Source organism: Thamnophis elegans, chromosome 4, assembly GCF_009769535.1.
Source record: "Thamnophis elegans isolate rThaEle1 chromosome 4, rThaEle1.pri, whole genome shotgun sequence".
Lineage (NCBI taxonomy): Eukaryota > Metazoa > Chordata > Lepidosauria > Squamata > Colubridae > Thamnophis > Thamnophis elegans.
Window position 1 is genome coordinate 130866560 of NC_045544.1, and position 25517 is coordinate 130892076.

Consider the following 25517-nt stretch of genomic DNA (forward strand, 5'->3'; position numbering starts at 1 on the left):
CTCTGTAAACCACTTAGAGAAGGCTACAAAGCACTGTATATAAGTCTAAGTGCTATTGCTATTTGTCACAGAGCAGTATTCAAGTGTATCCCTATGTGAAGCTTCCTTGATTCCTAAAAGATTTCAGAATGACCCAATGGTGGACCAGGATCCAGAGGAAGAAATACAATTCACCAATGCTCCAAGTTCAATTTAGCCAGTGTAGAAATCCAATTGTTTTCCACAACAAAGGGAATAAGGGATAGAAGCAGAATGAGGAAAGAGCCAGTGAAGGAAACATTTGGGGGAGAAGTCATAGGTCTGTGGAATCAGCGATAGCTTTATAAGCAAAATTGGGTAACTGGCTTAAATCATGGTAATCTGACATTGAAACGTCCAACTTCTCCTATCCTTCAAGGTGGATGCCTGGAAAACACACATCTGGAAAGACGAGAAACACAAGCCAAAGAAAAGAAAGATCAGATTCTGCATATGGGCCAAGTACGTTTCCAGGATAAGTTACGATACCCGTCTGAAAATCGACTCTTGGATCTGGGTCAAAGAAAACGTTTTTCTTTGCAGGGCTGTGTTGTTTGCGTCCTCGTTGATGCGAAGAGCCATGGCTGTCAGGATCAAAGCAACGGTGCTCTATGCAACAGAAATGGGGAAATCAGAGACTCTCGCTCGAAAGCTGGGGGATATATTCAATTGTGCCTTCAGTACCAAGGTAAGATGCAGTGGTGGGATCCTGCTGGTTTAATTGCGTGCTCTGCACATGTGCTCAGTTTAACAAAACTGAGAAGAAAGGGGGGAAGGAAGGAGGGAAGGAGGAAGGGATGCAAGGAGGGAAGGAAGGAGGGAAGGAAGGAGAGAAGGAGAGAAGGAAGGAGGGAAGGAAGGAGAGAAGGAGAGAAGAAAGGAGGGAAGGAAGGAGGGAATTAGGAGAGAAGGAAGGGGGGGAGGAAGGAGGAAAGGAAGGGGGAAAGGAAGGAGAGGAGGAGAGAAGAAAGGGAAGGAAGGAGGGAAGGAGGAGGGAAGGAGAGAAGGAGAGAAGAAAGGGGAGGGAAGGGGGAAGGAGGGAGGGAAGGAAGGAGGGAAGGAAGGAGAGTAGGAGAGAAGAAAGGAGGGAAGGAAGGAGGGAAGGAAGGAAGAAGAAGTAGGAATGTTGTAAGATAAGATGGAGTTATGGGATGGTAAGAAAGCAATTTCAAGTATATTGTCAACTGTAGGGGAAAAATGTTATAAATACATATTATTAATAACAGTTATGAGATCATATAATTGTGAATGTATATATGAAATTAATAATATTTAAAAAAAACAAATTTACAATGGAACTGAAAAATGAAAAAAAAAACACAAAACTTATCTCCTACGTTACTACTGGGGAGTAACACACCTGAGGCACGGCAATCCGCTCTGCCGCTCGAATCAGCTGGGAGGATATAGATAAGTAGGCGGGGCCACCTGATCATCGGAGCAATCCGGTTCACTCCCCAGCTGATTGTCAGAGCTACCGGTTCACCCGAACTGGTCCGAACCGGCTGTATCCCACCCCTGATAAGATGCCTGTGATGGACCGTGACAATATTGTTTTACGTGTGAAGAACAGCAATACGGGTAGTCCTTGAATGACGACTACAATTGAGCCCCAAATTTCTGTTACTAAGCGAGAAGTGAGAAGTGAAGTGAATTTTGCCCCATTTTATGACCTTTCTCACCACAATTGTTAAAAGAATCACTGCAGTTGTTAAGTGAGTAACATGATTGCTAAGCGAATCTGGCTTCCCCATTGACTGCTTGTCAGAAGGTCATAAAAATATGACCCCAGGGCATTGCAATGGTCATCAATACAAGCCAGTTGCCGAGCATCCTAATTTTGATCATTGGACCATGGGGATGCTGCAATAGAAAGTTGTTAAGTGTAAAAAATGATTGTAAGTCACTTTTTTTCAGTGCTGCTGTAACTTTGAATGGTCACCAATGAACTATTGTAAATTGAGGACTATCTGTATTATTACGGATACTTAGAAGATAGCAATAGCAGACTTAAACTAAACGCTTTACAGTGTTTTTACAGCCCTCTCTAAGCGGTTTACAGAGTCAGCCTATTGCCCCCAACAGTTTGGCTCCTCATTTTACCGACCTCGGAAGGATGGAAGGCTGAGTCAACCTTGAGCTGGTCAAGATTAAACTCCTGGTAGTCAGCAGAGTTAGCCTGTAATAGCAATAGCACTTGGACTTATATACCACTTCACAGTGCTTTTACAGCTCTCTCTAAGCGGTTTACAGAGTCAGCCTATTGCCCTCAACAATCTGGGTCCTCATTTGACCGACCTCAGAAGGATGGAAGCAGTGGTGGGTTTCAAAAATTTTTCGAACCTACTCTGTGGGTGTGGCCTCCTTTGTGGGAGTGGCTTGCCGGCCATGTGACCTGGTGGGAGTAGCTTGCTGGCCATGTGTTTTCTTTCTTTCTTTCTTTCTTTCTTTCTTTCTTTCTTTCTTTCTCTCTCTCCCCCTCTCTCTCTCTTTCCTTCCTTTTGTGTCTCTGTCCCTTTTCCCTTTTTTTTCTTTCATCTCTCTCTCACTTTCTTTCTTTTTTTCTTTTTTTCTTTCTTCCTTTCTTCCTTTCTTTCTCTTTCTCTTTCTCTTTCTCTCTCTGTGTGAGTCTGTCTGTCTCTCTCTCTTTCTCTCTCTGTGTGTGTGTGTGTGTGTGTGTGTGTGTGTGTGTGTGTGTGAGTGAGTGGTGGGTTTCAAAAATTTTTGGAACCTCTTCTGTAGGTGTGGCCTACTTTCCGGGTCCACTGGTGGAACCTTTTCTAACCGATTTGGTAGATTTGACGAACCGGTTCTACCGAATTGGTGCGAACTGGTAGGAACCCACCTCTGGATGGAAGGTTGAGTCTACCTTGAGCCTGGTGAGATTCGAGCTGCCAAATTGCAGTCAGCCGGCAGTCAGCCGCAGTAGCCTACAGTACTGCACTCTAACCACTGCACCACTGCGGCTCTCTGTGCAGTGTCCCTGCCTCCCACTTATATAAAGCAGAGACAGGGTTGATGACGTAAACATGGTAGCTTTCAGGGAAGCTGGTCTTCCACAATGTATTGTGTCCGTACTAAAGCTTGGCTACGTTCTTAAGTAACCTGTGACCCCTGGAGTTCACTTAGCAACTGACTATATGTTTGTTCAGGGATGCGGTGGCTCAGTGGCCAAGACGCTTGCCTTGTTGATCATAAAGGTCAGCAGTTTGGCGGTTCGAATCCCTAGCACCGCGTAACAGAGTGAGCTCACGTTACTTGTCCCAGCTTCTGCCAACCTAGCAGTTTGAAAGCATATAAAAAATGCAAGTAGAAAAATAGGAACCACCTTTGGTGGGAAGGTAACAGTGTTCCATGCGCCATCTTTGCCATTTAGTCATGCCGGCCACATGACCACGGAGAGTTCTTCGGACAGCACTGGCTCTTCTGCTTTGAAACGGAGATGAGCACCGCCTTCTAGAGTCGGGAACGACTAGAACATATATGCAAGGGGAACCTTTTCCTTTACCCACACGTTTTTCGGGTTCTGAAGAAGGGTGGACAATGAATATTTTTTTGTTTTGCCTCACAATTTTTTATCTTCTCCAGTTCCTGATAACATTTCTTTCTCCTTTTAGGTTACTTGTATGGTGGATTACAACCTAAGAGACCTTGAGAAGGAAACTCTACTTCTGGTGGTCACCAGCACTTTTGGAAATGGCGATGCACCAAGCAATGGCAAAGTAATACTTTTAATGTCTGCTATATATGATTTTCCACAATAAATCAGACTATCCATGCAATATAACAGTATTTCTTTTTTATTATAGACTCTGCAGAATGCCCTCTTATCAATGAAACAACTGAGTAACAAATTCCGGTAATTACTTCCAGAATTTTGCTTATCCTAGTAACCATTTTTTATTCTTTATTGAATCTTTTAAGTGCTCTTATTTTAAGATGAACTGCTACTCATTTATTTCATCTACTATAATATAACCTAAACTAGTTTGCCCCAATCTGGAATTCTCTGTATAAATTGATTATAACTTCAATGGTTTCAGTGGGGATCAATGGCTCATAATTTGTTGGGAATAGGACTACGTTTTAAGATTATCTGCTGGGAGATCAGTGGATTTCCTTGTACAGTTGGTTGTTCTCTATGAGAAGAGATTGCTCAATTAAATGGACCAGGGATCCAATCCAGCAGTACGCTGATTATGTCCTTTTTTAAAAATTAATTTTCTATTTATTACATTTCTTAGTGTTTAATAAACATCATGTTGTCTGGATATTTAAATTGCTTAACAATACAAATTCCTTTCTTACTTTCCGCCCTTTTCCCCCCAGCCATTGACAAAATAAGTTCCGTGTTTGATAATATTCCGTGTCTTCTTTCCGTTTGATTTCCAGTGTAAATCTATCCATTTCTACACAATCTAATATCTTCCCAGTGGTGGGCAGCAACTGTATTCTCAGTTCTATCAAGCAGCAGGCTTGTGAACATTTCAATAGGTTGTTAAGAGAGGTACTTCAACAGGGACAATCTCAGAAGGAAAAATCCCTGTTTTAACATGAGGTCTCCTTCAACACACATACATTGTTCATTTATTATATATATATAAAATGATAACGGATAAGAGCCTGTGGCCTAATGGCTAAGAAGTTTGCCTAGGATGTAATATAGCCCAGGTTCAAATCCCAGTAAGGGTATGGCTAGCTGATGAGAGCTAAATAGCTTGAAATAGATCTATACTAGTCTCCCTTTATTTATTTATCAGCACAAATATATATATATATATATATATATATATATATATATATATATATATATATATATATATATATATATATATATATATATATATATTCAAAACCCAGCATTAAGGCAGCTTTTCTCTTGAAACAGGTATGCTGTCTTCGGCTTGGGTTCAAGCATGTATCCAGAATTCTGTGCCTTTGCCCATCTTGTGCACCAAAAACTTGCCCAGTTGGGGGCATTTCCAGTCAGCCCAATGGGTGAAGGAGATGAACTCAACGGGCAAGAAGAAGCTTTTCGGAACTGGGCCATTCTTACATTTCAGGTAACTATAATAACCTTTACGGCCAAGGAGTTTCCGAGTTTCCAATGTCTCTGCAGCGGATACCAGAATCCAGTGATTTAGCTCAGTGTCTTTCAAACTTGGCAACTTTTAAGATGTGTGGACTTCAACTTCAAAAAAAGATGTTGAGACACTAAGAAAGAATGCAAAGAAGAACAGCAAAGATGATTAGGGGACTGGATGGCTAAAGCATGTAAAGAACAGTTGCAGGAACTAGATGTCTAGTTTAATGCAAAGAAGGACTAGGGGAGACATGATAGCAATGTTCGAATATCTCAGGGGCTGCAACAAAGAAGAGGGAGTCAAACTATTCTCCAAGGCACCTGAGGGTAGAACAAGAAGCAATGGGTGGAAACTAATCAAGGAAGGAAGCAACTTAGAACTAAGGAGGAATTTCCTGACAGTTAGAACAATTAACCAGTGGAACAACTTGCCTCCAGAAGTTGTGAATGCTCCAACACTGGACGTTTTTAAAAAGATGTTGGTTAACCATTTGTCTGAAGTGGTGTAGGGTTTCCTGTCTAAGCAGGGGGTCAGACTGGAAGACCTCCAAGGTCCCTCGCAACTCTGTTATTCTATTCTGTTCTATTCTATTCTCAGAATTTCACAGGCAGAATCAGGAATTCTGGGAATTGAAGCCCACACATCTAAAAGTTGCCAAATTTGAAATACATTGCTTTAGCTGATTTCCCTGGGAGAAATGAGAGGTTTGAGGTTTGGCCCAGCCCAGAAACATTATTTATCCTGAGGGAGAGAGCCTATAAAGAGGGAATCTAAATGAGATAAATGCAGTACAGCAAAAATAAATGTATTTGACTTTTATAGAAAGGTACCCCTAGTCTCTGTAACTAACTTACAGATAGTTCTCATTTTGCAACCACAATTGGGACTGGCAGCTCCAGTTAAGCAAGGAGATTGCTAAGTGAAACCACAACTGCACTTAGGGTCTTCTTCAATTTTCCTTGGCTTTACAAGCTGCAAAGTTTGTACAAAGATTGGTCTTAAAATTACTTTTTCATCAGCTTCCTAAACACAGCAGTCATTTAACAAAAATGGCTCAGTGGCTAAGACGCTGAGCTTATCGATCAGAAAGGTCGGCAGTTCTGCAGTTCGAATCCCTAGCGCTGCGTAAGGGAGTAAGCTCCCATTACTTGTCCCAGCTTCTGCCAACCTAGCAGTTTGAAAGGATATAAAATGCAAGTCGAAAAAATAGGAACCACCTTTGGTGGGAAGGTAACAGCATTCCGTGCACCTTCGGTGTTTAGTCATGCTGTCCACATGGCTACGGAGTCATATTTGGACAGCGCTGGCTCTTCGGCTTTGAAACGGAGATGAGCACCGCCGCCCTAGAGTTGAGAACGACTAGCAGACATGTTAGGGAATCTTTACCTTTATCCTACTTGTATATGTTCACCAATTGCTGTTTCACTTCCTGTTTCTTCTTGTAGAATGCCTGTGTAGAGTCTGCATTGACACCCCAATGCTGATTAGCTAGGCTATTGAATTAACTGGCTCTTTTCTTGGCTGTTTCCCTCTCATTTCCAACAGTGTCCCCTAGTTTTCCATTAAATTGTTCTAAGGCACAATGGGGCTAATCTTCTAATCCAGCTTTGCTTTCCAAAGAAGCAAATCATGTCACTTCCATGCATAATGGATGTTAATTACATTGAAAACTCTTTCCTTCTCCATGCACATATTAGTCTTGGCCTCCCCAGAAGGGAGAAAGCTTTATTGTTTTGTGTAATCTTGGCAGTTGCCATGCTTGTGAATTGAAACCATCTTTTTAAACAAGCCACTTGACTGAAATTAATTTCATTTGCCTTCAACCCCCCCTAATTGGAAGGTTCAAGATGACTAACCCAAAGGCTTTCGATGATTACATTATAGAGTCCTCGATAACTTTAATCTATTCTTTTTCTATCTATATTTGAGAAGACTGCCTGTGAAATGTTTGATATCCGTGGAAAGCACAAGATCCTGTTGCCAAAAGAATATACATGTAAGGAAACCTGGAACCCCAAGGATTTTAGGATTGTATATGATTCTCGGCCATTGGAGTTAGAGAAAGGTATGTTCTCCTCTGATCCTTAATTGTCTTTATTTTTAATTGAATGATACTATCACCACTTTGATCCTTTTTAATCAGTATTTTTCAACATTGGTGATTTTAAGATGTATGGATTTTATGCTGGCTGAGGAATTCTGAGAGCCCATATTTCTTAAAGCTGCCAAGGTTGGAAAACAGTGGGTTGAGATGGCCAGCCAGTTCCAGGCCCCGATGCAGTCCCACTGGAACAAGGCCCTCTGGCTCTTCACCACCAGCAGCACTTCCCTCCAGTTTTCGCCCAAAGTCCTGCACCAGGAGGGCAAAGCAGACCCCGAGTCAGAATTTCTGCCCCCCAAAAGATTCCAAAGGGGGAGACTCTCTGCAGCAACACAAATGTTCATTGCACGTATCAGTCCCTGGGGGCGTAGTTTGAGGACCCCTGATTTAGTGCAATATAAAAGATGCAAATAATTGTTCTGCGGACCACCAAAATTTTCTCACGGACCACCAGTTGGTGACCGCTGGTTTTGAGGTCTTATCTGGAATGGTCCCATTTTTTTTTAACTGTGGCAAAAGAGAGTTTGTTTCTTTGTTTGTTTTCTCTGTAGCACTTGGTGATATTCATGGGAAAAATGTACTTCCATTGACCCTCAAATTTCGGCAGAATCTTCAAAGTTCACAGTCCAGGTATTCTTTCCTGCTTGCCATACTCCGTTTTGTTGCTGTTGTTTGAACCCATTAAACTTCTAACTGCACATAAAATATGCATTCAAATTTGCAGAGAAAGATTTTATTTTTAAATTTGGGCCAACTTTGTGGTTATATTAGCTATTGTGTACTTAGATATGAGGGATGCGGTGGCTCAGTGACTAAGATGCTGAGCTTGTTGATCAGAAGGATCGGTAGTTCAGCGCTTTGAATCCCCAGTGCCGCGTAACAGGGTAAGCTCCTGTTACTTGTCCCAGCTTCTGCCAACCTAGCAGTTCGAAAGCATGTAAAAAATGCAAGTAGAAAAATAGGGACCACTTTTGGTGTGAAGGTAACAGCGTTCCATGCGCCTTCAGCCTTTAGTCATGCTGGCCACATGACCATGGAGACAACTTCGGACAGCGCTGGCTCTTCAGCTTTGAAACGGAGATGAGCATTGCTCCCTAGAGCTGGAAACAACTAGCACACATGTCCGGGGGAACCTTTACCTTTTATTTAGATATGCATTTTGACCGGAACTGCCTAAACTTTTCCAAGTGATTATATATACAAACATACAGTTATATTTCAATAAAAGAATTACATAGTACCGATAAATGGTTGAATATAATTGTTCCAAAATAAAATAACGTTTAAAGTCACTGAATTGTAGCTCAATGTAAGGAAGAGAGACACTTCTTTTTAAGGGCCAAAAGCTACGTTCAGTCTTTAAAAGATCTACCAACCTGTACATGGCAATAGCTAGCTAGCTAGATAGCTAGATAGCTAGATAGATAGCTAGCTAGCTAGCTAGCTAGATAGATAGATAGATAGATAGATAGATAGATAGATAGATAGATAGATAGATAGATAGATAGATAGATAGATAGGGATGGATGGATGGATGGATAGAGATAGATAGATAGATAGATAGATGATAGATGATAGATAGATAGATAGATAGATAGATAGATAGATAGATAGATAGATAGATAGATAGATAGATAGATAGATAGATATTCCCTTTTCTTGCTGGAAAAGGTATTAACATTTTTTAATCCCTTGGTGTTAGTCAATTGTATCTTTAAATGTATACAAGTTTAAAATCCTTGTCTAAAGAGATTCTCAATCATCCAGGTCATGGTTGTCCCAAAGGTGCTTTTTCCTAAAGGTAGCTGGACTTTCTTGGTTATTTTCCTTTGAAAAAATGTTTCACTTTTCATCCAAGAACTGAAGAAGCTTCTTGGCTGAGACATGAATTGTTTTTCAAAGGAAAAATGCAAGAAAAAAACCAAGGCAATCCAGTCCTTGCTGTCTATCTCGTTAGCTTATGGTTTATGTGGCTTATGGCTCTAGAACCCTTCCCTCAACTAAAAATATAATGACATGTATTGAAGTTCAAAAGTCTTCCCATAAATGGTGCCAAAGAATCACACCGTAATGCTTCCTGCATGAAGTTTGAGAAGTATCCTGTCTGTGGTTTTAAACAAGGAAATCCTGTGACGGTTGACTTAAAATGGGTTTGTGTTTCCCTTTCCTTTTCAGCCGTGTTACCATGCTAATTAAACTTTCCTGTGAAACCAATCAGGAAATCAACTATCTCCCAGGAGATCATCTTGGGATCTTCCCTGCAAACCGAGAAGCTTTGGTTGATGGGATCATCTCCCATGTTGCAGATGCTCCTCCATTCAACGAAACCTTTAGACTGGAAACATGCCGCGATTGTAAGTTAGGAGTCCTCTTTCCATCCTTTTTTTTTTTTTTTTTTTTGCTGTGGGATAGGATAGAAGAGCCGAGGTGGCGCAGTGGTTAAATGCAGCACTGCAGGCTACTCAGCTGACTGCAGTTCCGCAGTTCGGCTGTTCAAATCTCCCTATGAAGCGGTATATAAGTCTAACTGCTATTGCTTATTGCTATTGCTACATGGTGGCTCAGTGGCTAAGACGCTGAGCTTGTCAATCAGAAGGTTGGCAGTTTCCACAATTCGAATGCCTAGTGCCTCTTAACGGAGTGAGCTCCTGTTACTTGTCCCAGCTTCTACCAACCTAGCAGTTTGAAAGCACATAAAAATGCAAGTAGAAAAATAGAGAACACCTTTGGTGGGAAGGTAACAGCGTTCCGTGTGCCTTCAGCATTTAGTCATGCCGGCCGCATGACCACGGAGACGTCTTTGGACAATGCTGGCTCTTCGGCTTTGAAACGGAGATGAGAACCGCCCCCTAGAGTAGGGAACGATTAGCACATATGTGCGAGGGAAACCTTTACTTTTTCTTACAACCTTTCTTACCACAGTAATGCAAGTAGAAAAATAGGGACCCCTTTGGTGGGAAGGTAACAGCCTTCCGGCGTTGAGTCATGCCGGCCACATGACCATGGAGACATCTTCTGGCAGCGCTGGCTCTTCGGCTTTGAAACGGAGATGAGCACCTCCTCCTAGAGTCAGGAACGACTAGCACATATGTGCGAGGGGAACCTTTATCTTTACCTATGAGCGGATATCTTTACAAGAAAGGGGCAATGAATTTGGAGTGAACAAGAGAAAGAAAAGGATACCTGAGTTATCTTGGCATTCAGCTCTTTTCCAGTTGAGCAAGAGTAGGCAGCATTTTAGCCTTTCACCTCCCAAAGGGACCTCATGGTGAAGGGATGGCCTTATCAGAAAAGGCATATGTGGGGAATTTAGGGCTTCCTGTGTTCCATTTGGGGTGTGGCATTTTTGTCAACTAATTTTTCCCTGGGTGTGTTGAGTCAATTGAAAGTTTAAAGCTCCTGTTTTACTACTTTCACACTCCAAAATGGGGAAACCATTCATTCTAACTTGGACAGCATGATTTAAAGACTCTGGGGATGAGGTATCCCCTGCAGGGATTCAATTAACACTTCGGGTCAACGGGAAAGGCCGTGTTGGAAGGCAACTGGTCAGACGTATTTATTTTTTGACTTAGATGAAGTCTCTCCCCAGCTGATTTCCTCTGTTTAATCTCAGAATATATTCTCACCCATTTCCTCTTTCATTCCAGGTGGCTACTGGACTCCTTACAAAAAGTTTCCAGCATGTTCACTGTCCCAAGCTTTGATGCATTTCCTTGATGTCACCTCTCCTCCTTCCCAGCAGTTGCTAAGATCATTTTCCCAGCTGGCAGAAGATAAAAGTGAGAAGGAAAGGCTGAATCTCTTGTGTCATGTGAGTTCGAGACCAGTTACGGGCAGGGAGAGAAACTTTTGCTTATAGAGCATGTCTTGTTTCATCTGCTAGCAGGTGGCCAACCACGGGTGATCGCCAAAAGTTAGGCAAGATTGGACTTAGTTCTAACGCCAGTTTATAATGACATGGTAAGACCACACTTGGAATACTGCATCCAGTTTTGGTCATCACAATATGAAAAATACTGTATTTTTCGGTGTTTAAGACGCACCTCCCCCCCCCCCAAAGAGCGTGAAAATGTTAGTGTGTCGTATAGATTGAATACAGCAATTTTGGCCTCCCAAAGCCCCGCACCTGCTCCCCATTTTTGCAAAAATCAGGTCATTTTTCACAGAAACAGATGTTTTTCTCATCCTCCAGCCCCCAGAAGCACTCTGCAGGCTTCAGCAGGGATAGGGGAAGGAGAAAACACCCCAGTTTTTGTGAAAAACAGCCCATTTCCCACCCATTTTTAGCAAAAACAGGGACATTTTTGCCTTCCCCAGCTCTACTGAAACCTGCAGAGTGCTCCTGGGGGGCGGGGAGAACAAAAACATTTTTTCTTACTTACCTCTTCAAAATCGTGGTGCATCTTATACACTGGTGCGTCTTATAGTCCAAAATATGGTATATTGAGACTCTAGAAAGAATGCAGAGAAGAGCAACAAAGATGATTAGGGAGCTGGAGGCTAAAACATACACAGGACAGTTGCAGAAATTGGGAATATATGGTTTAATGAAAAGAAGGATTAGGGGGTGACATGATAGCTGTGTTCCAATATTTGAGAGGCTGCCACAAAGAAGAGAGATCGGCCTATTTTTCAAAGCACCTAAAGGCCGAACAAGAAGCAATGGATGGAAACCAATCAAGGAGAGAAGCAACCTAGAACTGAGAAGAAATTTCCTGACAGTCAGAACAATTGATCAGCGGAACAACTTGCCTCCAGAAGTTGTGAATGCTCCAATACTGGAAATGTTTAAAAAGAGATTGGACAACTGTTTGTCTGAAATGGTATATGGTTTCCTGCCTGAGCAGGAGGTTGGTTGAGAAGACTTTCAAGGTTCCTTCCAACTCCGTTATTCTGTTAGTGCTTGGATGGGAGACCATCAGGAGATTTCATGGCTGTAGACCATGGTTCCACCACAAAACCGCGTTCGACTAAAGGGCGCTCGACGAAACCGCATAGCTGACATCATCACAGCGCGAGAACAGCACGGAGATAAAAGCACGCTGTAAACGCTAAACCTAAAATTAACCCCTAAACCTAACCCCTCTAAACCTAATCCTAAACCTAACCCTAAACCTAACCCTTAACCTAACCCTAAACCTAAACCTAAACCTAACCCTTAACCTAACGCTAAACCTAATCCTAAACCTAACCCTAACCCTAAACCTAACCCTTAACCTAACCCTAACCCTAACCCTAACCCTAACCCTTAACCTAACCCTAAACCTAACCCTAAACCTAACCCTAAACCTAACCCTAAAGCTAACCCTAAACCTAACCCTTACCTTAACTTGAATCGTCTTGCTTTCAAAGCGCTATTTAAAGCGCCCTTCTTTCTCTGCGCTCGCTGTTGTCGCCCTGTTGATGACGTCAGCGACACGGTTTCGTCAAGCGTGCTTTAGTCGAGCGCGGTTTTGTCGTGCCACGGTAGACGATACTGGGAAGTTGAAAACATTCCAATAGCAGATCACGTTTATCCTGCTACTAAAAAAAGCTACATCAATAAATACTTGTATGGTAATCCGGAGTCACGCTCAATTTAACAGGCTGTTTAATATAGCTACAATAGTCAATCTCAGTGAACTGATGTGGGATGAGTATCGTAATAACTTTGTTTAGGATTTCCATCTCTGGCTTTGAGTCAAACTTATGCCTATTGTAGATTATTTCTAAGCTCTTTTCCTGTTTTATAGCAATAGCACAGTGCTTTACAGCCCTCTGTAAGCAGTTTGCACAATCAGCACAACAATCTTGTGTTATCTTTTGGAATTTTATAAGGTACCATTGTTTCTACAACAAGCTGCACCCCCATTTTGGAGGAGATATAAACATAAATCCATAAATAGCCCCAGGAGGCTGACCATCTGTTTGTTTGTTTTTCACCGTAGAATTTGGAGGAATACAACAAGTGGAAATTTTACAACAGCCCCAATCTCTTGGAAGTCCTGGAGGAATTCCCATCCATCAGGCTCTCAACATCCTTCTTGCTCTCTCAGCTGCCTTTACTCAAGCCCAGATATTACTCCATCAGTTCTTCGCAGGATTGGGACCCCCAGGAATTGCATTTGACTGTGGCTGTGGTGACCTACAGACCTAGAAGTAAGCAGGCTTTCTGTTCTGAAACTTCATTTGGCCCTGTGTTTGCAGTGATTCTCCATCAAATGTGAGAGCCGGTTTGGTCTAGGGCAGGGGTCCTCAAACTATGGCCTGGGGGCCGGATATAGCCCACCGAAGCCATTAATCCACCCCGCGAGGGGCCACAAGGGTTCCCCACCCACATCGCCCCACCTACCGGTTCAGGCGCGCTCCCGTGCTTGCTCCCCTCTGCACGAAACGCTTCTACGCATGCTCAGAATAATCCAGGGGGTGGGCGGGGTATCCCGCCGCCGCTACTATCGGTTTGGCTGATCTGGTCCAAACCAACAGCAACCCACTTCTGCCCCTCCCCCCCCAAAAAAAACCTTCTGGAGGCTGAGGAGGCCAAAAATGGGATGCGCGGAGACCTCAGGAGGCCAGAAATGTGTCTGTTTTGGGGCAGCAGAGTTGGACCCATTTTTGGCCTCCCCAGCCTCCAGAGGGAGAGAGGGCAGGAGAGAGGGAGGCCACACCCCTTCACTAACCTGCTTTCTACCCCCAGGAGCATAACAAATTAAAGTTTCATTTGTGTATATTGTTTAATGGACTGTTAAATTGGCCACACCCACCCAGTCACACGACCATCTGGCCACACCCAGCAAGTCACACGACCACCTGGCCACACCCAGCCAGCCACATGGCCACCTGGCCACACCCAGCCAGTCACATGACCACCTAGCCACACCCTGCCAGCCAGTCCGGCCTCCCAACAGTCTGAGGGAGTGTGAATTGGCCTTCTGTTTAAAAAATTTGAGGACCCCTGGTCTAGTGGTTAACGCACCAGACTAGGAACTAGGAGACTGTGAGTTCTAGTCCCATCTTAGGCATGAAAACCGGCTCGGTGACATTGGGCCAGTCATTCTTTCTCCACCCAGTCCACCTCATAGGGTTGTTGTTGTGGAGAGTTGTTTAAAAATAATAAAAGCAGAACAAAAAACAATTTAAAATGTGCTTTTGAATAGCTCAACAGATACTAACACTCCAAGATTATATCCTCTTTCCAGCTGTGCTAGGAATCATCCTTTCTTGGAGATGATAAAAAGTTCCCACAACAGTAAATACAGATAGTCCTCGATTTACGACCACAATTAAGCCCCACATTTTTGTTGCTAAGTGAGACAGTTGTTAAGCCGAGGTGGCGCAGTGGTTAGAGTGCAGCACTGCAGGCTACTTCAGCTGACTGCAGTTCTGCAGTTCGGCTGTTCAAATCTCACCGGCTCAAGGTTGACTCAGCCTTCCATCCTTCCGAGGTGGGTAAAATGAGGACCCGGATTGTTGTTGGGGGCAATATGCTGACTCTGTAAACCGCTTAGAGAGGGCTGAAAGCCCTATGAAGCGGTATATAAGTCTAACTGCTATTGCTATTGCTATAACTGCTAAGTGAATTTCCCCCCATTTTACAACCTTTCTTGTCCCAGCTGTTAAGTGAATCACTGCAAATGTTAAAGTAGTAATATGGTTGTTAAGTGAATTTTCCTTGTTGAGTTTGTTTGTAAGAAGGTTGAAAAAGGTGAAGGCAAGGCAAAAAGCAATGAATGGAAAGCTAATCAAGGAGAGAAGCAACTGAGAACTAAGGAGAAATTTCCTGACAGTTAGAATCATTAACCAGTGGAACAACTTGCCTCCAGAAGTTGTGAATGCTCCAACACTGGAAGATTTTAAGAAGAGATTGGACAATCCTTTGTCTGAAATGGGATAGGGTTTCCTGCTTGAGCAGGGGGTTGGACTAGAAGACCTCCAAGGTCTCTTCCAACTCTGTTATTCTATTCTATTCTATTGCTACTCTAAGGTGATCACATGATCCTGGGAGACTCCAATCATCATAAATATGAGTCAATTGCCAAGTGTCTGAATTTTAATCATGTGACCATGAGGATGCTGCAATGGTTGTAAGTGTGAAAAACGGTCATAAGTTACTTTTTCAGTGCTGTTGTAATTTTGTATGGTCTGTAAATGAACTGTTGTAAATCGAGGACTGTTGTAAGTCGAGGACTACCTGTAACAACTGAATTCTAAGGAGTCTTCTCCAACAGCAAAGTTCAAAAACATTAATTCTCTTCCTAGCCTCTGAGTGGGGCCTATTAAAATCACCATACTGCAAAGTCTGTTCCAGGGGTAGGTTTCTTGCCCCATTCCAACCGGTTCGGTTGGAACGGGGCCGGCGGCGTCCTCGTGCATGTGCGCAGTGCACGCATGTGTACTAGCATCTGTGCGATGCTCCAGCTGTTCCTGGAGGATCGCGCAGGCACTGTATGCGTCCTGCGCATGCGTGGAAGCGCAGAACTAGTCAAAACCGGGTAAGCAACGCGGCCGGGCGGGTGGGCCCTTCGCCGTTCCCGGAAGTTACTTACTTCCGGGTTCGCCGACCAACCGGTTCGCAGGGACTGCCGCGAACCGGTTGAAACCCACCCCTGGTCTGTTCACTTCTCTTGTGATTTCATCTAAACTTCCTCAAAATACTTCACCAAAACATTGTGTGTATCTTCTTTTGCTCACCCTTTCTTCTCAGATGGGAAAGGTCCAGTGCACCAGGGCGTTTGCAGTGCTTGGTTGAACACAATGGCCCCGAAAAAGACAATTCCCTGTTTTATTCGCAGGTAAGATTGCAGCTGAAAAATAACTTGCAACAAAAACTTTTGTTCTCAATATCCAAATGGTATCCTCTGAAATAGAGGTTGATTCTGTTAGGAATGTACAGCATGTGGACTAATTTCTGTGCTATTCAAAGACCTGTAAATAGAAATTAACAAAAACAAGAGAATGGGCTCCATGTTAGTCTTTTCTTCAAGGGAGAGCGAAAAGAAAAATAAAAACAGACCAATTAGACCTAAACATTTCCAATTGGCATACGTAGAATCTATCTCAATGTACAGGTAGTCTTTCCTTATGAACTGCCCATTTAGCACCCATTTGAAGTTACAATGGTGTAAAAAAAAAAACAACTTTGTCGCCAAACCTTGCGTTTACGACTGTCACATTATATCATGGCCACATGATTGCCATTTGCAAGCTTTCTAAGTGGCTTGTGACAAACAGAGTTAACAGAGAACACAGAAGGAAAATCGCAAATCAGTCACATATGGCGCTTTGCGGAAAGTGTTATAAGTCCGTTTGTGTGATTTTCTGCTTAGCGACCACAATGCTTAGCAATGGACTTGCCAACCCCAATTGTGATCGCTAAGGGAGGACTACCTATATCTATTTGAAATCTAAAGGAATTAAAGACCCATGATCGGTGGCAAAATAATCTGAGAAGTGTATTCATGAAAGAAGAGGGATTTGCACTTCCTGCTTCTCTAGGAGTAAGATCAGAAGTGGTATTCAGCAGGTTCTGACCAGTTCTGGAGAACCAGTAGCAGAAATGTTGAGTAGTTGGGAGAACCGGCAAATACCACTTCTGACTGGCCCCACCCCCATCAGGAGGGAATGGAGATTTTACAGTATCCTTCCCCTGGAGTGGAGAGGGAATGGAGATTTTACAGTATCCTTCCCCTGGAGTGGGGAGGGAATGGAGATTTTACAGTATCCTTCCCCTGGAGTGGGGAGGGAATGGAGATTTTACAGTATCCTTCCCCTGAAGTGGGGCGGGAATGGAGATTTTACAGTATCCTTCCCCTGGAGTGGGGAGGGAATGGAGATTTTACAGTATCCTTCCCCTGGAGTGAAGAGGGAAAGGAGATTTTGCAGTATCCTTCCCCTGGAGTGGGGAGGGAATGTAGATTTTACAGTATCCTTCCCCTGAAGTGGGGCGGGAATGGAGATTTTACAGTATCCTTCCCCTGGAGCGGGGAGGGAATGTAGATTTTACAGTATCCTTCCCCTGAAGTGGGGCGGGAATGGAGATTTTACAGTATCCTTCCCCTGGAGCGGGGCGGGAATGGAGATTTTACAGTATCCTTCCCCTGAAGTGGGGCGGGAATGGAGATTTTACAGTATCCTTCCCCTGGAGTGAAGAGGGAAAGGAGATTTTGCAGTATCCTTCCTCTGGAGTGGGGCGGGAATGGAGATTTTACAGTATCCTTCCCCTGGAGTGGGGAGGGAATGGAGATTTTACAGTATCCTTCCCCTGGAGTGGGGAGGGAATGGAGATTTTACAGTATCCTTCCCCTGCCATGCCCACCAAGCCACACCCACAGAACCGGTAGTAAAAAAAATTGAATCCCATCACTGAGTAAGATATTTGTTTGTCTCATTGTTATCTAGTGCTGATGGATTCCAACTTCCAAAAGATCCAAGAAAACCGTGCATCCTGATTGGTCCTGGTACAGGAATTGCTCCTTTTAGAAGCTTCTGGCAACAACGACACTTTGACTTAGAAAAGAAAGGTGAAGAGGGCTTTGCTACTTTCTGGTTGGGCCAATCCACGTGCCACTGAAATGGGAAGTGTTTAGGGGTTAGCATTATCTAACAATTAGCACTAGCAATAGCTCTTAAACTTATATAATACTTCATAGTGCTTTACACCCCGCTCTAGGCAGTTTACAAAGTCAGCATCTTGCCCACCAACAGTCTGGGTCCTCGTTTTACTGACCTCAGAAGGATGGAAGGCTGAGTCAACCTTGAGCCCCTCAGGATCGACAATCGGCAGAGTTAGCCTGCAATACCGCATTCTAACTACTGTGCCACTACAGCTCTAATTAGAAATTAGATGTTCCAATTTCTTATTTGGGGTCATGGAATACAAGCCTTACACTTTTGGAACATCTGCTTAATCCGGTGAAGTAGACCTCACAAAAAGAACCTCTTTAAGATAGGTCTAAAGGTCAATCCCAAGCTAGTCTGAGGCAGCCTTTGATGCTTCCTTCATGAGACCCATGCTCACCTGTCCCATTCAGTGCTGCAGTTGAGTCATTAAATTGTGGTTTTGCAACATGGCGTTGTTCCTCTTTAGATGACACTGTGAGTTGCTTCTCTTCTTTCGAAATGTGATAATATTGTGGCGTTTAGGGGCCCTCCTGTTCGTTCTGATGACTTGGATACTGAAACCTTCTCCATATTTAGACTCAAACAGTGCCTTGAGCTACCTAAGAAGCCCAACTCATTTTGCCCTTCTGGTTTTTAGGGATCCAAGGGAGGGGTCTGATCCTGCTGTTCGGCTGCCGGCACTCAAGCCTGGACCACCTCTATCGAGAGGAAATGGAGGAGATGCATCGGAAAGGGATTCTCCAAGAGGTCTACACAGCTTACTCCAGAGAGCCCGGGAGTCCCAAAGTAAGCCTCCGTTGCATCTTGCTTTGATCCTTTTCTCAGGGCAGGGCACTAAATTGTATCCAGAAAGTCCTGGGTTCAAGCTCTGGTCCCACTGATTAAAAAGAGTGGGAACACAAAGACAGTAAGGAAGCAGGATGGCCAAAAGCAGTACAATACAGGTATAATATGGGTAGTCCTTGACTTACAACCAGAGGTGGTATTCAGCAGGTTCTGACCAGTTCTGGAGAACCGGTAGCAGAAATTTTGAGTAGTTCGGAGAAACAGTAAATACCACCTCTGGCTGGCCCCACCCCCCCATCTATTCTCTGCCTCCTGAGTCCCAGCTGATCGGGAGGGAATGGGGATTTTGCAGTATCCTTCCCCTGCCACGCCCACCAAGCCACGCCCACCAAGCCACGCCCACAGAGCCGGTAGTAAAAAAAAATTGAGTCCCACTACTGCTTACAACAGTTCATTTTGCGACCATTCATTACAATGGCACGAATTGGTGGAATTATTTTAGTATGCAGGTAGTCCTCAACTTACAACAGTTCATTTAATGACTGCTCAAAGTTACAACATCACTGAAAAAAGTGACATGGCCATTTTTCACTCTTTCAACCACTGCAGCATCCCATGGTCAGGTGCTCAAATTTCATACACTTGTCAATGGACTCATATTTATTTATTTATTATATAAAGTTTTTATTTTTAAACAAACATAGATAAACGAGACACATAACATAAAAACATCTTCCATTATGTACAGTGTGTCGATTGGTTACAAGGTTTTTGTGCGTCCTTTCCATAGTCACCAGCTTAAACTTTATCTAAAGTCACATATCATCAATCAAATAGATTTGTATACATTAATATTATAGTACTTCATTTGTTTGATTATCACTATTGTTTCTTCATTTTAAATGAGGTATTCTAAATATGGGTTCATTTATATTATAATAATTCATTACATCATCATCAACACGTCCAATAATAAAGTATTTTTATATCCTATTTTAAATCATTCTATTATTTTGGTGTTGGTAACATTCTCTAATAATTTTCAATTCCATGGGTTTTTTAAAATCTGACCACTAATATAATAAATCCTATGTCCTATAAATTTGTTTATCTTCTTGTTCTCTTGATTTCATATATCAACTCATTTCAGCACATTCCATTGCTCATATCATCAATCTAATATATATGTATGCAATTATTATGATTATTAAACATTCATTGAGTGTAGCTATTATTACATCCTTTTTATGTGAAGCATAGTACATTTAAAGTGAATTTATATTACGGCATTTCGTTACATCATCCTGGACTCATCCAATGGTGTTACATTTTTGTATTCTATTCTATATAGAATTGTTTATCTTTTATAAAAAGACTTTTCCACAACATCTCCATAGTCCTCACTTACAGCTTATATAAAATTCCATATTATCAATCTAGTATATATAAATGCATTATTATCATTGTTAATCATTTATTTGACTATAACTATTATTACTTTGTCTTATACATAATACTCAAAGTTTAACTAAGTTTAGCTTAATTTTATTGTGACATTTCATTTCATCATCCTGTATCCTTCCAGCAGTAGTGCCATCCAATATTTCTTGCCATTTGTAGAATCTGTATTCTGTTTTCTTGATAAGACTTATGTAGACTTCTCTTGACAGCTTGTTGTTCATTGCATATTTTGTGAAGACTCGAAACCCTCCATCTGTTCCTTCCATCAGCTTGCCTTTGATTATCACTGGTGCTTCTACCAAAGTTACTCTCATTGTTTCTGCTAAATTTTCTCCCCTTTCTTCATCTATTTTTTGAAGCATGAGATAGCGTTCCAGTTCGTCTACCTCTCCTTTCAGTATTCCACACATATCATTTCCCTCCACTCTTGGTTTGCTGTCAGTGTCAACATTTTTCTTATCACTTTGTTCATATTTTTCTGCAATTTTTTGAACTCTATCTTCAAATTTCATCATTGTTTTGTCAGTATTCTCAACTCTTCCCTCCATTCTTTCTATTCTTTGTTCTATAATCTCAAGACTCTTTTCAATTCTTTCGGTGCTTATTAGGACTTTTTGAATTTCTAGCATAATTCTTTGCAATGTAACTTCCTTTTCTTCTTCATGTTGCACAATTTTTCCCAGTTGTAAACACTGCCACTGAGACATTCAAGACGTTTTGCTAGGTTTCAAATAAATTCAATGTAATCTTTCAAGTCAAGGCTTTCTCTTTATTCCAAAAGAACACCTGTATAAACAAGATGTGTTTTCTCTCTGTCCCTTTTGGTAAACAAAGCCAATAGCCTTGAGATATCAGATGTAACCAAGCCTCCAGCCTCTAGATGGCAGTGTTACTTCTTTTTCTTCTGCTTTTACCTCTCTCTTTAAGCTCCGAGTTTAAGAAGAGAAAAAAAAAGCTTAAAATACTTAAAAGTTACGCCGAGCATTGAGAGGAAAGAGATTCTTAATCCACAAATACAGATAATGGGGAAAAATAGAAGAAGAAGGAAAAAAGAGACCAGTCCAATTTAAAAGTAAGACATTTGTAAAAATCCCATCCATAAAAAAGAAACGAAATTAAAGAAAAAAGATAACACAATAGTTTTAATTCAGGCTAATTCGTCACTTACTCTCTTCTATCTTCAATTTTAATTTTGGTCAAAGTCTTTTTGGGTGTTCTCTTCTCTAATAGTAAAATTTATCTCACCAATTTCGATATACTCTCTCTCCTGCTCTGCTTCCATTCAGGGGGCTGTCCCAACCTTCTGCAGCTTCATTGGCTGCTTCTCTTGTAGCCAGGGGAAAAAAGCTTTTCCTGGATCAATCAGGGGCTTTGAGATGCTCCTAAGATCAGCAGGACGTGCCCTTCTCTATCACCGTCTCTACAGTATGGTTTAGGTCCAAAAAGGACTATCCATCAGCAGAGATATCAACAGCAATCCTGGAGCCCCAAGATTGCATGTCATAGTGTCATAGCGACGTCAGCCCCGCCCCTCCTACGGACTCATATTTATGACAGTTGCAGTGTCCCAGGGTTATGTGACCACCTTTTGCGACCTTCTGACAAGCAAAGATCAGCAGGGAATCCAGATTCACTTAACAACTGTGTCATTAACTTAACAGCTGCAGAGATTCACTAAAGAACTGTGGCAAGAAAGGTCGTGAAATAGGACAAAACTCACTTAACAAATGATTCGCTTAGCAACAGAAATGTTGGGCTCAATTTTGGTCATAAGGTGAGGACTACTTGCACGTGATATTTATCTTCTCTACCTAACTAAGTAATCTCCTCGGCACAAGTGTGCAAGGCAGCAAATCTTCCACTTGCTTGCAGTGATGAATTTACCTAGTTGGGTCATAAAAATTCTACAAGCAAACAACCAACTTCCAAGAGCACCAAGAACTTCACAGTCCAACTCTGAGCTATAGATAGTCTCTTCTAATGGGTATTGTTACGGGTATTGTGCTCTAAAATAATTATTTGTCCCAGCTGTGGCATAGATTATGCAACTACTGGGCGATAGACACCCTCGTGCCTTCAAAATGTTTTGAAGCCACTTCAATTTTCTCCTTCCCTTCTTCCTTATTTTCAAAGTGTTAAATTTGTCAATCTTTTAAAAAAAGAATTATTCACTTTTAATTTGCTCTGCTCTAAAAAGCTTTGTAGCCAAAACATCCCGTTCCATGTCTCCAACAGATAAATGAATTTCATAATCCTGGCCACGAGCCTCCCTGGGGTGGCCTAATGGGAACTGTAACCCAGAAACCTCTGGCAAGCACTAGACCAGGGGTGTCAAACTCTTTTTCATTGAGGGCCTCATCAGGGTTGTGTTTGACCTTAGGGGGTGGCCAGGGTGGGGGTGGCCAGCTCGATGTCACTTGTGTCGGGGGCGCCAGTGTTGGCTCGAGCTTTCTGCCAGCAAAAACAGGCTCTCGAGCTCCGTTTTCAGCTGCACTGACCTCCTGCAATCCTCTGCCAGCAAAAACAGAGCTTCAGTGGGCTGCCCGTGGCCCTCCCGAACTCTGTTTTTGCTAGCGGAGGCACCACGGGCCGGTCCTTTGCTGTTTCCAGGGTGGCCCCGTGGGCCAAATCTGACCCCTGGGCCTTGAGTTTGACACTCCTGCACTAGACTAATGATCCCGTTTATTAAGTGATTAAATATTGCAGCTCTCGTAGAAAAAAATCTGAATGCTATGCAAATCGTTCAGGTTTATGTGCAGGACCTCCTTCGGAATGAATTGGAAGCAGAGGTGTACAGACTTCTCCATGAAGAAGAGGGACACCTGTATGTCTGCGGGGACATCCGCATGGCCAGCGAAGTGGCTAAGACCTTAAAGGAGATGTTTGCAAAGAAACTGAGTTTGACCGAAGAGGAAGCAGAGGACTACTGTTTTCAGCTGAAGGTATGATGAGCCGTTTCCATTTGGTTGGCTGCCAAACTCAATCCTAAACCTAGTCCGCTTTGTAAACATGGTCTATGGAACGGGTGAAAGTTCTCAATTCATATTTTGTCATCTGGGGTCAATACAGGCTTCTGGCATTCCTCAACAAAAGGGGGCTGAATTGATTATTTGGTTGAATGGCTTTAGGAATGATCTTCTAAGTGGGCAAGGAAATGTCTTTGAGGGACACAAATACTGTGGGAAGTCTTAAGAAGTTGGCAATCCTTGATTTTTAGATAGGCTTTCCAAGCCCAGACCCTAAAAATATGATGGATTCTAATTTCCATTATCTCCCAAATTGTAGTCCAGCACATTGCAGTAGAGAGTGGCATGGGGGCTCAGCAGTTAAAAAGCTGGACTTGTCAGCTGGAAGCCGGTAGCCCAGGTTCGAGACCTGAGCACTACACAATGGTCTGAACTCCCATTCCTTGCTCCAGCTCCTACCAACCTATCAGTTCAAAAGTGTGTGAATGCAAGTAGATAAATACTTCCCACTTTGGTGGGAAGTTAACAGCGCTCTGTAACATCATGCCAGTCACATGACCATGGAAATGTCTTTGGGCAGCACTGGCTCAATGGTGTTGAAACAGAGATGAGACCTGCCCCCTATAATTGGCAATGACTAGCAGAATCAAATCTGCAGGGACTTCTTTACCTTACCTTTACACTGGATTAGAGAAGATTACTTTAAAGGTGAGCTTAATTCCCATTTCAGAATTGACTAGTTCGATCTTCTCCTCTCCTGTGGCTTTCGACTACATTATGAGTATCTTTATTTCTGCAAGGTTCCAGGGACAGACCACAAAGTTTAATCTAAGTGCAAATTATACTATGACCGTTAACTTTTTGGCTACTTTTCTTGTCAGCTATTTAATTCTTTACAAGTATAATGACCCCCGCATTTTTCTGCTCTTGTTCATTCAACTTTGTAGCATTGATTTCAATTTTTAATGGACTGATGATCCGGATGGATTAAGAATATCAGGATGGAAATGTTTAAAAAGAGATGCAGGAGTTCTGCATGTTTCTACATGTGTTTGTGGTGTTCGCTGTGATGGTTGCCATTATTATAGTTTGCTGCACAACCAGTCACATGTTTAGACTGGATTGGGAATTTTTATCCCGCTACTGAGTCCTTCCGAGATCCTGGGATAGTCAGATGTTGCTGTTTGATAGTGTTAAAGGTATCATTGCAGGATGCAATCTGTTCCAGATAAAGTTGTCTTTTGCAATTGACTAGTGTTGGTTTTGTCAATGCTGCCCAAATACAGAAGAGGGGCAGAAGTCTTGGACCCCAGATCTCAAAATGAGCAGGAGGGATCCAATAAGGCTGTTAACTAATTCAGAAGTGATGATTGGCTCTGCCAGTATGGGCCCCATTCTGAAACCAATAGCAATAGCTCTTAGACTTATATACTGCTTCATAGTGCTTTACAGTCCTCTCTAAGTGGTTTATAAAGTCAGCATGTTGCCCCCAACAATCTTTTTACCGACCTCGGAAGGATGGAAGGCTGAGTCAACCTTGAGCCTGGTGACATTCGATCTCCCAAACTGCTGGCAGTCGGTGATCAGCAGAAGTAGCCTGCAGTACTGCACTCTAACCCCTGTGGCTCAGCCAAGCTGGCTAAGATAACCTTGGAGCTGGTAGTGAGGACTTATTAGATGGCAATCCTGGACATCTCAATTTATTTATTGAATAAGTTGAATAACATATTTATAGAATATTTTTCCCAATTTAACTTCTCTTCTTTAAAGAGCCGAGGTGGCGCAGTGGTTAAATGCAGCACTGCAGGCTACTTCAGCTAACTGCAGTTCTGCAGTTCGGCGGTTCAAATCTCACCGGCTCAGGGTTGACTCAGCCTTCCATCCTTCCAAGGTGGGTAAAATGAGGACCCGGATTGTTGTTGGGGGCAATATGCTGACTCTGTAAACCGCTTAGAGAGAGCTGAAAGCCTTATGAAGCGGTATATAAGTCTAACTGCTATTGCTATTGCTATTAACTGAGTTTGCATTGGAGGACTGCCCACAGCGAATGATCAGAATGAAAGGCAGGTAGCTATAATCCAAGCCTTACCCCTTTTTACATGCTTGTAACGATAGGATATGGCTTGGATCAGGGCAGATTTTAAGACCCTCCCTATCAATGCTGCTGGTTTGAACAATTTGTCTTTTAACGCAGTCCTTTCATCCAGGCCTCTGTTTAAATTTCCACGGGAATTAATACTAAAACAATCCCACCAATTCTTAGCTTTCCTTGTTTTGTTTTTACAGAGGCAGAAACGATACAAAGAGGACATTTTTGGAGCAACGTTTCCAAAAGAGAACCAAAGAACCATGGAAGAAGTTAAAACTGAAAGAACCATAAAAGTTTTAGAAGCTCAAGCCCAGCTAAAACTTTAACCGTAACTTCCTACCCAGGGGCCTTCTTTAGCCTCAACAGGGGTCCCCAAATGTTGCTTTTACAGCAGCATCTGCCAATGTGGA

The 25517-nt window shown here is 42.6% G+C and overlaps 1 protein-coding gene across 1 annotated transcript in view; it reads left to right on the plus strand.

Moving 5' to 3' along the window:
- Positions 1-25517, plus strand: part of NOS2 (nitric oxide synthase 2) — a 38070-nt gene extending 12553 nt beyond the window's left edge. The window contains exons 9-24 of the mRNA XM_032216329.1: positions 398-480; positions 562-706; positions 3636-3740; positions 3828-3877; positions 4907-5081; positions 7035-7167; positions 7755-7833; positions 9379-9557; positions 10854-11017; positions 12960-12965; positions 13143-13344; positions 15890-15977; positions 17584-17705; positions 18443-18591; positions 22800-22994; positions 25305-25517. Of these exons, the coding sequence (XP_032072220.1) occupies positions 398-480; positions 562-706; positions 3636-3740; positions 3828-3877; positions 4907-5081; positions 7035-7167; positions 7755-7833; positions 9379-9557; positions 10854-11017; positions 12960-12965; positions 13143-13344; positions 15890-15977; positions 17584-17705; positions 18443-18591; positions 22800-22994; positions 25305-25433 (2004 nt within the window). The 3' untranslated portion in view covers positions 25434-25517. The remainder of the gene's footprint in view (positions 1-397; positions 481-561; positions 707-3635; positions 3741-3827; positions 3878-4906; positions 5082-7034; positions 7168-7754; positions 7834-9378; positions 9558-10853; positions 11018-12959; positions 12966-13142; positions 13345-15889; positions 15978-17583; positions 17706-18442; positions 18592-22799; positions 22995-25304) is intronic.